At 38.0% G+C, this 12114-nt stretch overlaps 1 protein-coding gene across 8 annotated transcripts in view; it reads right to left on the reverse strand.

Moving 5' to 3' along the window:
* Atrx (ATRX chromatin remodeler) overlaps positions 1 to 12114 on the reverse strand; it is a 129300-nt gene that overhangs the window by 89386 nt on the left and 27800 nt on the right. For all 8 annotated transcript variants that reach the window (XM_034486303.2, XM_034486300.2, XM_034486298.2 and 5 more), the window contains 2 exons: positions 7298 to 7410; positions 153 to 208 (listed from right to left, as the gene is read on the reverse strand). In XM_034486303.2, coding sequence (XP_034342194.1) covers positions 153 to 208; positions 7298 to 7410 — 169 coding nt within the window. The remainder of the gene's footprint in view (positions 1 to 152; positions 209 to 7297; positions 7411 to 12114) is intronic.

The following is a 12114-nucleotide window of genomic DNA, read 5'->3' on the forward strand; positions in this document are numbered from 1 at the left end:
GGGCACCTCCACAAATTAAACAATAAACAAACGGAAGTTTCATAACAATAAGTGCATACAACAGTAGCCTTAAACGGTAGAACATTGGAAGCACTAAAAACAAATACTGTTAATAAGTAAACATCTTTAAAATGCTTCAAAATTCTACTTACCTCTTCCTTGCTATTTTCCATCATATCAGAATTAAGTCCAGAACCACTGATTTTATCTAAAAAAAGGAAGGAAGAATATATATATATATGTTTTTTAAAGATGTATTTATTTTATGTATATGAGTACACTATAGCTGTCTTTAGACACTCCAGAAGAGAGCATGAGATCCCATTACAGATGGTTGTGAGCTGCCACGTGACTGCTGGGAACTGAACTCAGGACCTCTGGAAGAGTATTCAGTGCTCTTAACCACTGAGCTATCTCTCTAGCCCCCAGAATAAAGAATACTTATCATGTCTTCAACATATTAAACACCAAAAGCAATGTGGCACATGCCTGTAATTCAAGTACTCATGAGGCAGGGGCAGGCAGATGAACACAAATTTGAGGCCAATCTGGCCTACATAGCAGATCCAAGGTCAGCAAGGATTACAGAGGAGGGGTTACTGTCTCAGTAAATTAAATAAATATAAATATATAAACAAACAAAAGAAAAATATGTATGCCCACAGTCTCCCAAGCCCATTTTAAAGCTACCAGTGATATTGGTAATAGACTTATTTTTTGGTTCTAAGACAGGGTTTCTCTGTGGAGCTCTGGCTGTCATGGAACTCACTATATAGACCAAGATGGTCTTGAACTCAACATCTACCTGCCTCCGACTCTGCATATAAGATGCCTATTAATAAGCTATATTTCATCTCATTATAAAATGTTGGCAACAGAAGCTGGAGAAATGGGTTAGCTAGCAAGAACATTCACTGCTCTTATAGAAGAACCCAGGTGACTACCACCACCTACAAGGCAGCTCACAACCACCCACAGCTACAGTTCCAGTTGATTAGATGCCCATGGGCACTGACTGAGCATGCAAGTGGTGCATAGCCATGTAAGGCGAAATATTGATACACATATTAAAACTAAAATACTGGAGACATAAGAGTAAACTAAAACAAAAGCAAACAGAAGAATAGAAATTAATGAAACAGGGAATGGAAAAAATTAAAGAAGCCAAAAAGTAACTGTTCCAAGAAAATGGAATAAACTTTATGATAGTCTGATTTACAAGTAAAAGAGATTACTACTACCAACCCTTAACAAAATAAAAAGATTATAAATAAATTCTATGAACCATATGCTGTGTGACAAGAAAACAAACTAATGAACTTGGGTTTTGAAAAATTAAAACATGGAACAGATTAGTCACCAAAAATGACGCACAAAGAAAAGCATTAAGTCCAGATGTTTTAACCACTAATCATAACAAACATGTAAAATGGATGCAAATTCTTTGTGAATTCCTCTAAAAATAGGAGAGGATACTTCTTAACTCATTTTATGGACCCATTATTACCCTGATATCAAATTAAAGTAAGATATTACAAAAGAGGAAACTACACATTATTATTATTACTTATAAGTAGTGATATAAAAACTTTCAACAAAATATTTAAAAACCTCTATATCAGCCAGGCGGTGGTGGCGCACGCCTTTAATCCCAGCACTTGGGAGGCAGAGGCAGGTGGATTTCTGAGTTCGAGGCCAGCCTGGTCTACAGAGTGAGTTCCAGGACAGCCAGGGCTACACAGAGAAACCCTGTCTCGAAAAACCAAACCCCTCTCCACCAAAAAACAAAAAAACCCAAGAAAGAAATGTCAAGTGAGATCCTAAACATTTTAAAACAATAGATACTTTAAAATAGATGCATACGCTAAGCAGTGACTGTCATACTTGGGAGACTAAAACTGGAGGATCATGTACTAGCCTAGCAACACAGCCATCAGATGCCCCATTTTACCATCTCAATGAGAAGGGGTGGAGATGGCTCAGCAGTTAAGCACATCTATTGCTTTGAGAGGTCCTGGGTTTGATTCCCAGCACCAACATGGTGGTTCACATCTATCCTTATCTCCGGTTCCAGAACATTTGATACTATCTTCTGACCTCATGCAAGTGGTACCAGGCATGCGAGTGGTATACATATACGCAAGCAAAACACTCACATTTAAAAATTAATTAAATCTAATTAAAAAAAAAAAAAAGCTGAGTGGTGGTAACCTACACCTTTAATCCTAGTACTCAGGGGACAGAGATAGTTGGATCTCTGAGTTTGAGGCCAGCTTGGTCCTGGTCTACAGAGTAAGGTCCAGGACAGCAAGTGCTATACAGAGAAACCCTGTCTTAAAAAATAAACAAACAAGTAGAGAGATGGCTCAGCAGTTAAGAGCACTGACTGCTCTTCCAGAGGTTCTGAGTTGAACTCTCAGCAACCACATGGTGAGTCACAACCATCAATAATGGGATCCCATGTCCTCTTCTGGTGTGTCAGAAGACAGCTATAGTGTACTCAGATAGGTAAAGTAAATAAATAATTCTTTAAAGACAAACAAACAAATGAAATTTTTAAAGAACTTAGAAAAGTAAAACCCCCAATATATTTAGGTTAAAATATAACAAGAATGTGTATTAGTATTCTTATATAGAAAAGCCCAAGGTTAAGAATGTCTCCAGCTATCCTATTAAGCATTCTCATTCTTTTAGTGTTTTAAAGGGATCCCCTGTGCAGTTATCTTCTCTCCCCAGACAGCACACATCTGTAATTCCAGCACATGAAAAATCCTGAAAAGAGATGCTAACTGTGTGGTGAATAGTTAACTCATCCGAAATCAAAAGCAAGCTCTATACAAAGGGGATAGCAGAAATTCGTTCTGTCCTTTCAGTCCTGGCCCCACTGCTTAGACTAAGATCCACTTAGACAATTCATTCAGAAGAATATGTGGGTAGGTCTTCTTTTCTGCTTGAGGATTTTCATTTTTGCCAATTTTGAACTGTCTCACTTGATAGCTCTCTTCAAGGTGAGAGTCCCTGGCTCACTTTACTTACTTTATAACTTCTTCCCTTCCATTGTTGTGACTACCTATCTATGTCTAACTCCCTATCTGTGCTGCCCACAATACATATAGTACTTGATATTTGTGAGTAATGACGATTAGTCCAACTAGGGTCGCACACTGCCACTAGGAGAAGCAGACTCTTAATGTGCCCAACTCAAACAATTAGTGAACACAGGATTCTGGCAATAAATTTCATCCAAAAAACAACAAAAAAAAAGCTGGGGATTGTACTTAAGTCTCTAAGTTGAGACCCTGTCTTAAAAATATGTCAGTTAAATGAATAAACGGTTGAGCATGGTTCATGCCTATAATGCCAGCATTTAGGAAACTGAAACAGGAAGATTGCTTACCAGTTAAAAAGCAACCTGGGCTAGGAGAGAACTTGGCACAACAAAAATCCAGAGTGGTGGTACTTTCCTTTAATCCCAGCAGTCAGGAGGTAGAGGCAGGCAGATCTCTGAGTTCAAGGTCAGCCCAGTTTACACAGTGAATTGCAGGATAGCAAGGTCTACCACGAGAAGCCTTATCTTAAAACAAAGCTGGATAGATGGATAATTTCAAACAAATACTAAAGTCCACTTACATTTCTGTGATTAGCAACTATAATGTAACTGTGAGTACAAAGAAGTCTAGGCAAATGACTATAAATGTTGAAGATGAGGGGAGCCCAATGTCCTGTTAGAGAAACCCAGCTGTAAATACAAAAGAAGACTGGAAAGACAAGTGGTATCAAATTACAAGTGCTGATGGCAACTCATAAAAATTTAACACATATATACTAGCTTTCCCTGTAAAAGGAAGCAAAGGCTTCCTGGTGACAATGAGCACATCATACACACTTTTATATGTTGTAAGTCTTAAACATCTTGATCATCCAGATAGCATGAAATTGGTACAATTTGAATGTCAAAAGAAAAATAACAAGGAAGGCTGGAGAGATGGCTCAGCAGCTAAGAGCACTGACTGCTCTTCCAGAGGTCCTGAGTTCAATTTCCAGCAACCACATGGTGGTCCATGACCATTTATAATGAGATCTGGTGCCCTCTTCTGGCCTGCAATACAGAACACTATATAATGAATAAGTTTTTAATTAAAATTTTAAAAAAGAAAAAAAGAATAAACAAGGATTGGTAAGATAACTCAGTGGGTAGAGGTGTTTGCTGCCAGGTCTAACAACCTAAATTCAATTTCTGAGGTGCCAAAGAGGGGAAAAAGAAAACTGACCCCTACAAATTGTCCTCTGACCTCCACGGGCGTGCTCTAGCAAACAAGTATATGTACATTCATGCACAAACACATATGAAAACTAAATATAATAAAAGTTTAAATGAATGATAGTGACAATGTTCGTAGGAAATATAAAGAATTTGGATATACTAATAAATGCATAAAGGATAAATCATAAATTCCTATCTTAGTAATACTTCAACCAATAAAGGCAGCAAGTAGTTTAATCAGGCAATGAACAGACTTTGTGATAGAACAAACTTTCTAGGAATGGCCAACAAGATTCCATAACCTCTATGGATTTTTAAAACCAAAATCCCAAAGGTTCGATTTACTAAATAAAGACTCGGGAGCGAGATGCTAGCTCAGAGAGGCAGAGAAAGAAAGCACCCAGCTCCTACCCCACCAACATCCCCTCCACACTGTCTTAAATATCCTTCAACTCAAAGCCCCTCCTTTCTCTTTCCTGGGTTTTCTTATGTTCACTCCCTGTCAGCTGGTTGCTTGCCCCACCTCTTGACCAATCACTGACTTTATTTAGCTCTTGTTTACAGAAAGCTCTTGGCTTAATGGTATATGCTAGGGCTGAGCCACGTCACCACAAGGTTTTTCCAAGTCACAATCTTGGGGTTAACAATGTGATCAAATATCCTGCAACAAACCTTGGTTCCCCAATCTGTGATGATGGCTTCACTACCACAATTGTTTTTTGTAAATTGGTAAAGTTAACCTTAAAAATTAAATAAATAAATAAATAACGGGGGAAGATCCTGACCAGCAAGAAGTGAAGCCAGAGGGGTCTCAGACCACAGAGAACTGAATACTGCCAAAACCTTAAAGAAGTCTGGGAACACCGTCTTGCATAGAGCTAAACAGAAATGAAGGGCATGCTGCTGACACACTGACAACCTTGTGATACCAGAGGACAGTTCAGCAAAGCCCACCAGATTCCTCACCTAAAGAACTCTGAGATGACAACTATGGATTGCCTGAGCCACTAACATAGTAATTTGTAATAGAAAACACTTTATAAGGTAAAATTTGATGACAAAAAGACTAATTTCAAAATCTCTCTGATCTCATTGTTAGTTACAAAAGAATAAATTCTCACTTTATAGTAATCAACAAAGTACAAACATAACCAACATAACCAAATAACCTAATAACATCATCAATAAACAGATAAATGAAACCATGTGCCTTGTGATAAAATGCGCAGAAACTTATCTACCTGTTATCTATTTATTTATTTACTTATTTATTTAACTTGTCATGGTCATCTGGGAAGAACTACAGTATTAGTGGTGTTCCTTTGGAAGTAATGCCATTTTTCTTCTGGGAAGATTATAATTTTTTTCTCTTAGATTCCCCTCTTTAAAACAGTTTGACTATTAGCTGATGGCCCATGCCTCTAGTCTCAACACTCCAGAAGCAAATGGTAGAAAAATGTTCAACGCTAGTTTATAAAGCAAATTTCCAGGTCACCCAGGCAGGGTTACACACTGAGACCCTGTCTCAAAAATAAATAAATAAAATCTAATAAGGACTAACTATAATTTTCCTTTTGCAAAAGCGTGTTTGTGCGGTGGGGTAGAGTGCCTGAGTGGGTATGTGTGCCATGGAACACATGTGCAAAGTCAGAGGGTAACTCTGGAACTAGGTCTCACTGTCCAATTTAACTGAGTTCCAGGGATCCGGCTTTCACAGGCACCAAAATCTGCCTGGTCCTAGTGTAGCTTTTCTGCTTCTATGAATCCTATCAGAACCTCTTGAATCTGTGGCTTGCTACTCTAAATTTTTAGAAAATGCTTAGCCAGTGAGTTGATACTCTAACATATGGCTGAACTTTTAACAATGATCTTGCTACTTTTTATTTTTCACATTGTATATGCATGCACAAGCTTTGATGTTGTATTTGCTATATGTAGTAACCAATCATTACAGGATATAGGATATTTTTAAAGAAATTTTCTATTATAATATCAGCATTCAAGAGGCTTAGGCAGGATGATCACAAGTTCAAAGACAACCTGTGATGTATAGCAATATCCTGTCTAAACAATGTTTCTTTAAATGAAGGAGGAAAAAATGTCAATCTGTTTTATAAAAATATATTCACCAAATTCTTTCTTTTAATGTTTTGTTTTTGTTTTCATTTGGTTTAGTTTTATTGTTGTTGTTTATAAAATTTGACTGCAGCCAGACTACACTAAAACTTACTTTGTAATACCTCCTGGCCTTGAACTCACAGCTACCATCCTGTCATAGCCTACTTGTCTACCAAGAGCTGGAACTTTGCTTATGACACAGCATGTCCAACTTTATTGAGTGCTATCTTTAAGCCACATAACAATTTAAATTCTAATACACAAGTAGCCACTGGAGTAAAATGTTTCTACTCTTGGTTAGAGATACAGTTATAGAACATGTGACCTGAATGCTTAATGGCCTGAGTTCTATCACAAGAAACCTACACTGCTCATCCCTCTCCTAATTCTTATTTACCTCCTCCAGCAGAAACTCCCATTACATATCAAACACTATTAAGTGTTTCATTCACTCTCTAAGCATCCATTAGTTTACATCAGTTTACAACTTTCTATTTTTCCTTTCCAAAATTAAACTCTTAGAGCAGATAGTAGCAAACACACCCTATAAAGACTTCTTCTATAAGCTTGCTAATCCAACTTTCTAGAATAGCTGCTCCATACTAGGATAATAAGTGGGGTGCCTGGACAGATGGCTCAGCAATTAAGAATGATTGCTGCTCTTGCAGAGGACCCAGATTCGGTTCCCAGCACCCTCATCGAGTGGCTCACAACCACCTCTAAGTCCAGTTCTAGGGAATCTGGAAGTGTGTTACAGAGGAATCCAGTCCTCAGGCCTCATAGACAGCAGCAGACATATGGTGCACACAAAGTCAGGAAGCCTCACACACATCACACACATAAATCAATCTTTAAAATAAATGAATAGAAATAAATAAAATAGGACAACATACGTCACAGTCAGATTTAAATTACCTGTGCTTTGGTTCATGACAAGTCGTGGAGAAGAACAGGTTTCCTCAGATTCTTCTGATGAATGTGCTAAGAAGTCATGAAGCTTCTGCACCAATGTATTCAACTTGCTTTCACTATCAAAACAAAATTTTAACAATGTCCTTACAATAAATATAAATCTCTAACAAACAGTGAAGCCTATCTTGTAGTCTTATTAGTCTTGAGGATATTCATGCTCAAAGTCAAAATTAAAGGCAATGAATTTTATTTTGCTGAGTATATGAATATATAAATAACACAATCTACCCATATGCTCATGGACAGGCTCAAATTATCACTTAAGAAAAATGCTGACACTATTAACATTTCCAAGATATTTAAATCTTTCAATGTGCTAAATATGGTATGTTTAAATGTAAGTTACATTTAAAATAATTCAACACAAAGTAAATCTTACCATAAAGCAGTAGAAATGGATACGGACATAGAAAATATTTACCTTACATGCACAAGGCCCCAAGTTTAATTTCCAGCATTTCCTACCCCCACACACAAAAAACCCTATCGCCTAATTTTTTAAAATCACAGAAAATTTAAAAACCACAAATTAGTTTAAACAAAAAACTGGGGTCATAAAAGGCACAAATATATTCATGTTTAAATTTTATCCACCTTTTGCCAGGCACAGTGATTGATAGTGGTACACGCCTTTGACCCCAGCACTTGGGAAGCAGAGGCAGGTGGATTTCTGCAAGTTTGAGGCCAGCCTAGTCTACAGAGTGAGTTCCAGGACAGCCATGGCTATACAGAGAAACCCTGTCTCAAAAAAAAATTCATCCACCTTTATTTCATAATTACGATAGCAACAAAATTCATAATTTCCAGAAGTAGAAAGTACTCATATATGCACCAATAGACAAATGGGTAAATAAAATGTAGTATCATCCAATAAAATGTAGTACCACCCAATAAAACAGGATGAAATAGCAATATGTTAAGCACTCTTAAAATATGTTAAGTGACCCTTAAAAGTGGCAATTTTAAATAAAAAAGGCAGATACAACACATGTTGTAAGACTGAATTTCTCTATTTACACACCCAAAATGGGCGAGTTCATTGAGACAAGAAGTAAATCACCAGTTGCTAGGAGATGAGTAGAAGGAGAATTGGAAGATACAAGGAAACCCTTTTATGATGAGAAAAAAATTTTAGAGGTTAAGCATGTAGCTTGGTTGATAAACTGTTTGCCTTCTATGCACAAAGCCCTAAGTTCTATCCCAAGCACCATAAAAGACCATAAAACTGGATAAGGTGCTACATTCGGAAGCTAGAAGACCAGAAGCTCAAGGTCATTCTTGTCTACATGGTGAGTTTAAAACCAGTCTGGGATACATGAGATCCTACCTCAAAAATAAATAAATAAATAAACTCTTTAAACTAGATTGCAAAGTATTTTCAGTTTATTTAAACACTGAACTTTGTATATTTTTAAATAGCTAAAATGGTGTTTTATGCTATGTGAATTTCATCTCAGTAAAAAAAATGGCCCAAGTCAGGACAGAAATTCAAGAAAATACACACCTATTAGAAACATAAAAAAGAAAATTGAACATATATCTTCAAAAATATCCACAACTAAAATTTAAGGACACTAGCATAAAAACTTACATAAAGAAATAAATATTTATGTACCAGGACAAAAAAAGACAAAGGAACTCCTAGGGCTCTTGTTTTTAGCATGCATGTGAGTTCAAGGCTCACCTGGACAACAGAGAGAGAAAACTCTAGAACCCACAGGGCTACACAGTGAAACCCTGGGATGGGATTGTGGCTATAAGACTAGGTGCTCAAGAAGATTCTTCAGTGATTCGTACTATAACCACATGACCACTTTCACAAGGCCTGTAATCAAATATAGCACCAAAGTATCCAACCAGGAGAAGCATAGCCTGCTCTCACTGGCCTATAATAGTCAGGGGCTGGAGCTATGGATCAGTGGTTTAAGCATGTGCACCTATATGATTTTGCAACAGACCCAAGCAAGTGGCTCATAAATGCTTTTATGTCCAGTTCCAAGGGATCTGGCACCCCTTTCGGTCTTGTGAGGGCATCTGTACTCTTGTGCACACATAGACACAGACAGACACACCAACAATTGCAAATAAAAATAAATCGTGAAAAAAAGTATAACAAGGGTCATAGGTCTACGTGGAGAGCCATCAATAATGGAAAAGAAACACAAACCTCTCTCTTGATAAAAAAAAAAAAGTTGGAACTGGTGCAGGTGCCTTTAACCCCAGAATTTGGGAAGCAGAGACAGGCAGATCTCTATGAGTTTGAGCAAGCCTGGTCTACAGGCTGGGTTCCAGGACAACCAGGGCTACAAAGAGAAACCCTGTCTCAAGAAACCAAAAAGAGGAAAAGGGAGGGAGGGAGGGAGGGAGGGAGGGAGGGAGGGAAGGAGGGAGGGAAGGTGGATCTGATTAAAAACAATAGGCAATGGGGCTGGAGAAATGACTCAGTATGGCACATACTGATCTTGCCAAGAACTGAAATTCAGTTTCCAGCATCCTTATAAGGCAACTCACAGCCATTTCAGCTTCATCTGATCACAAATGCCTTTAATCTCAACACTTTGGAGAAAGAGGCAGGTAGATCTCTGAGTTAAAGAACAATCTGGTCTAAATAGTAAGTTTTAAGCCATAGAAGGATACAAAGTTACAGAACATAAGGAGGGCCCTCCAAGCTAGTCTGCTTAGTGCTAACTCTTTTAACTTTTTTTGTATTTTACTCTTGTCAGTACACTGGCTAAGGTGGCTTTTGATGAGACTGTTTCTGAACTGAACTCACCAAATGAAAACTCCCCAAAAAACCAGAAAGACTCACTATCTACTTAGAAACAACTCTATGCCAATCCCCACCCCACCCCCCAAAAAGAGAAAACACTATAGATACTACATGCTGCATCACAAGACTGTAAGGCAGACAGGACAAACATTAAACGCATGCAGTGTGTCAACTTTTTTCCCCTCAAGAATCCTGTTTACACATCTCCATTCCTTCTGCTTGGATTTATTTCCTACAGCAACGAAGGCGTTCATGTGTATGGAATCAGAAGCGTATGTTCTTTCCCATTGCAACTTGGAGAACTCCACTCCTTGGATTGTATTATCATGGCCTTCCTGGTGTGCAGTTAGTGTCATAGAAAGGTATTAATAGCATCATTTTAAATAAACATGACACTGTGTAGAGGACTAAAAACAAATCTGACATTTAAGCAATGTAAAGTAGTCCCATAAATGACAGTATGTTCTATTACTGTGATATAGTCAACTACATTTAAAGCATGCTTTATGTGACATTTTTGGTTGGCTGGTTTGGGGATTTGGTTTTCAAGGCAGGGTTTTCCTCTGTGTAGCCCTAACTGTCCTGGAACTCACTATACAGACAAGGTTGACCTCAAACTCAAGAGAGTTGCCTTCCTATACCTCTCAGGTGTAAGGATTAAAAGTATACATGATCAAACCCAGCTCTATATGACTTAACTTCTGCATTTGCTCACTTATTTTTCTTTGGGGGGTTTCCTTTTAGAAAGCAACTTTTTGTGTTCTGTGTTCCTTTTTATTAGGAAATCAAGAAGTATTAGATTATCTCTGCATGGTGGTGCATGGGGAAGCAGAGGCAAATGTATTTTTCTTTGGGGGGTTTCCTTTTAGAAAGCAACTTTTCATGTTCTGTGTTCCTTTTTATTAGGAAATCAAGAAGTATTAGATTATCTCTGCATGGTGGTGCATGGGGAAGCAGAGGCAAATAGATCTCTCAGTACAAGGCCAGTCTGGTCTACAAAGCAAGTTCCAGGAAGGACAGCAAGGGTTACACAGAGAAGCCCTGTCTCAGAGGCAAAAGGGGAAAATAAGAGGAGGAAGTAGTAGCAGCATTAGCAGTACCAGATTGAATGGGAAAGAACTTGACATGTCTGGGGAGGGGGGGTGTCACACAAAATAAAATACCTCTTTTATCACTTACTTTAGCAGCCATATCTGTCTCTGACCACAGCAAGTTCCTTTATTCATTCTTAATTTGCGACAAGTTCTCTTCTCCATAAAAATTCACCTGTGCTCCCTGACTTTGGAGTTCTGGTAATTGCTTTACCATGTCCCAGAAGTCACATGTTGTTGTCAGAAGACAAGCATTGCTCTTGGCCAATTAATGTGTATGTGTAGCTGAAGAGATGGCTCAGTAGTCAAAAGCACCTGCTGCTCTTCCAGAGAACCTGAGTAGGTAATCAGTACCCATGTCCTATGGCTCACAATCATCTATAACTAACTCCAGCTTCTGGGTTCTGATGCTGCCTTCTGGCACCCACAAGCACCTGCATGCACATGTGCATACACACACAGACACCATAAATAAAAATCAGATCTTTAAAAGCACATTTAATTTCTTGTACTTTTAATTTCCAATTAAGTACAATTAGTTTCCAGTTAATTAATTGGAAGACAGATGCTGAAGTCTAAAGCATTAATACTTTTCCTTGCAGACATTTGTTCTTCTAAGAGAGTGTCGCTTTTGTTTAGTAATGTTCATAGAGATGACCACTGATGATCACTGATTGTAGACCCCTAAAAGTCTTGTCAAAATGTTATGTTCTGGCCAGGTATGGTGGAACATGCCTTTAGTCCCAGCACTTAGGAGGCAGAAAAGCAAGTGTTATCTCCGAGTTCAAAGCTAGCCTGATCTACAGAGTAAGTTCCAGGACAGCCAGGGATACTTGGGAAAACCATCTAAAAAAAGACTAAATGAAATACAATAAAATTATGATCTACATAATACCATA

The sequence above is a fragment of the Arvicanthis niloticus genome, chromosome X (assembly GCF_011762505.2).
Source record: "Arvicanthis niloticus isolate mArvNil1 chromosome X, mArvNil1.pat.X, whole genome shotgun sequence".
NCBI lineage: Eukaryota > Metazoa > Chordata > Mammalia > Rodentia > Muridae > Arvicanthis > Arvicanthis niloticus.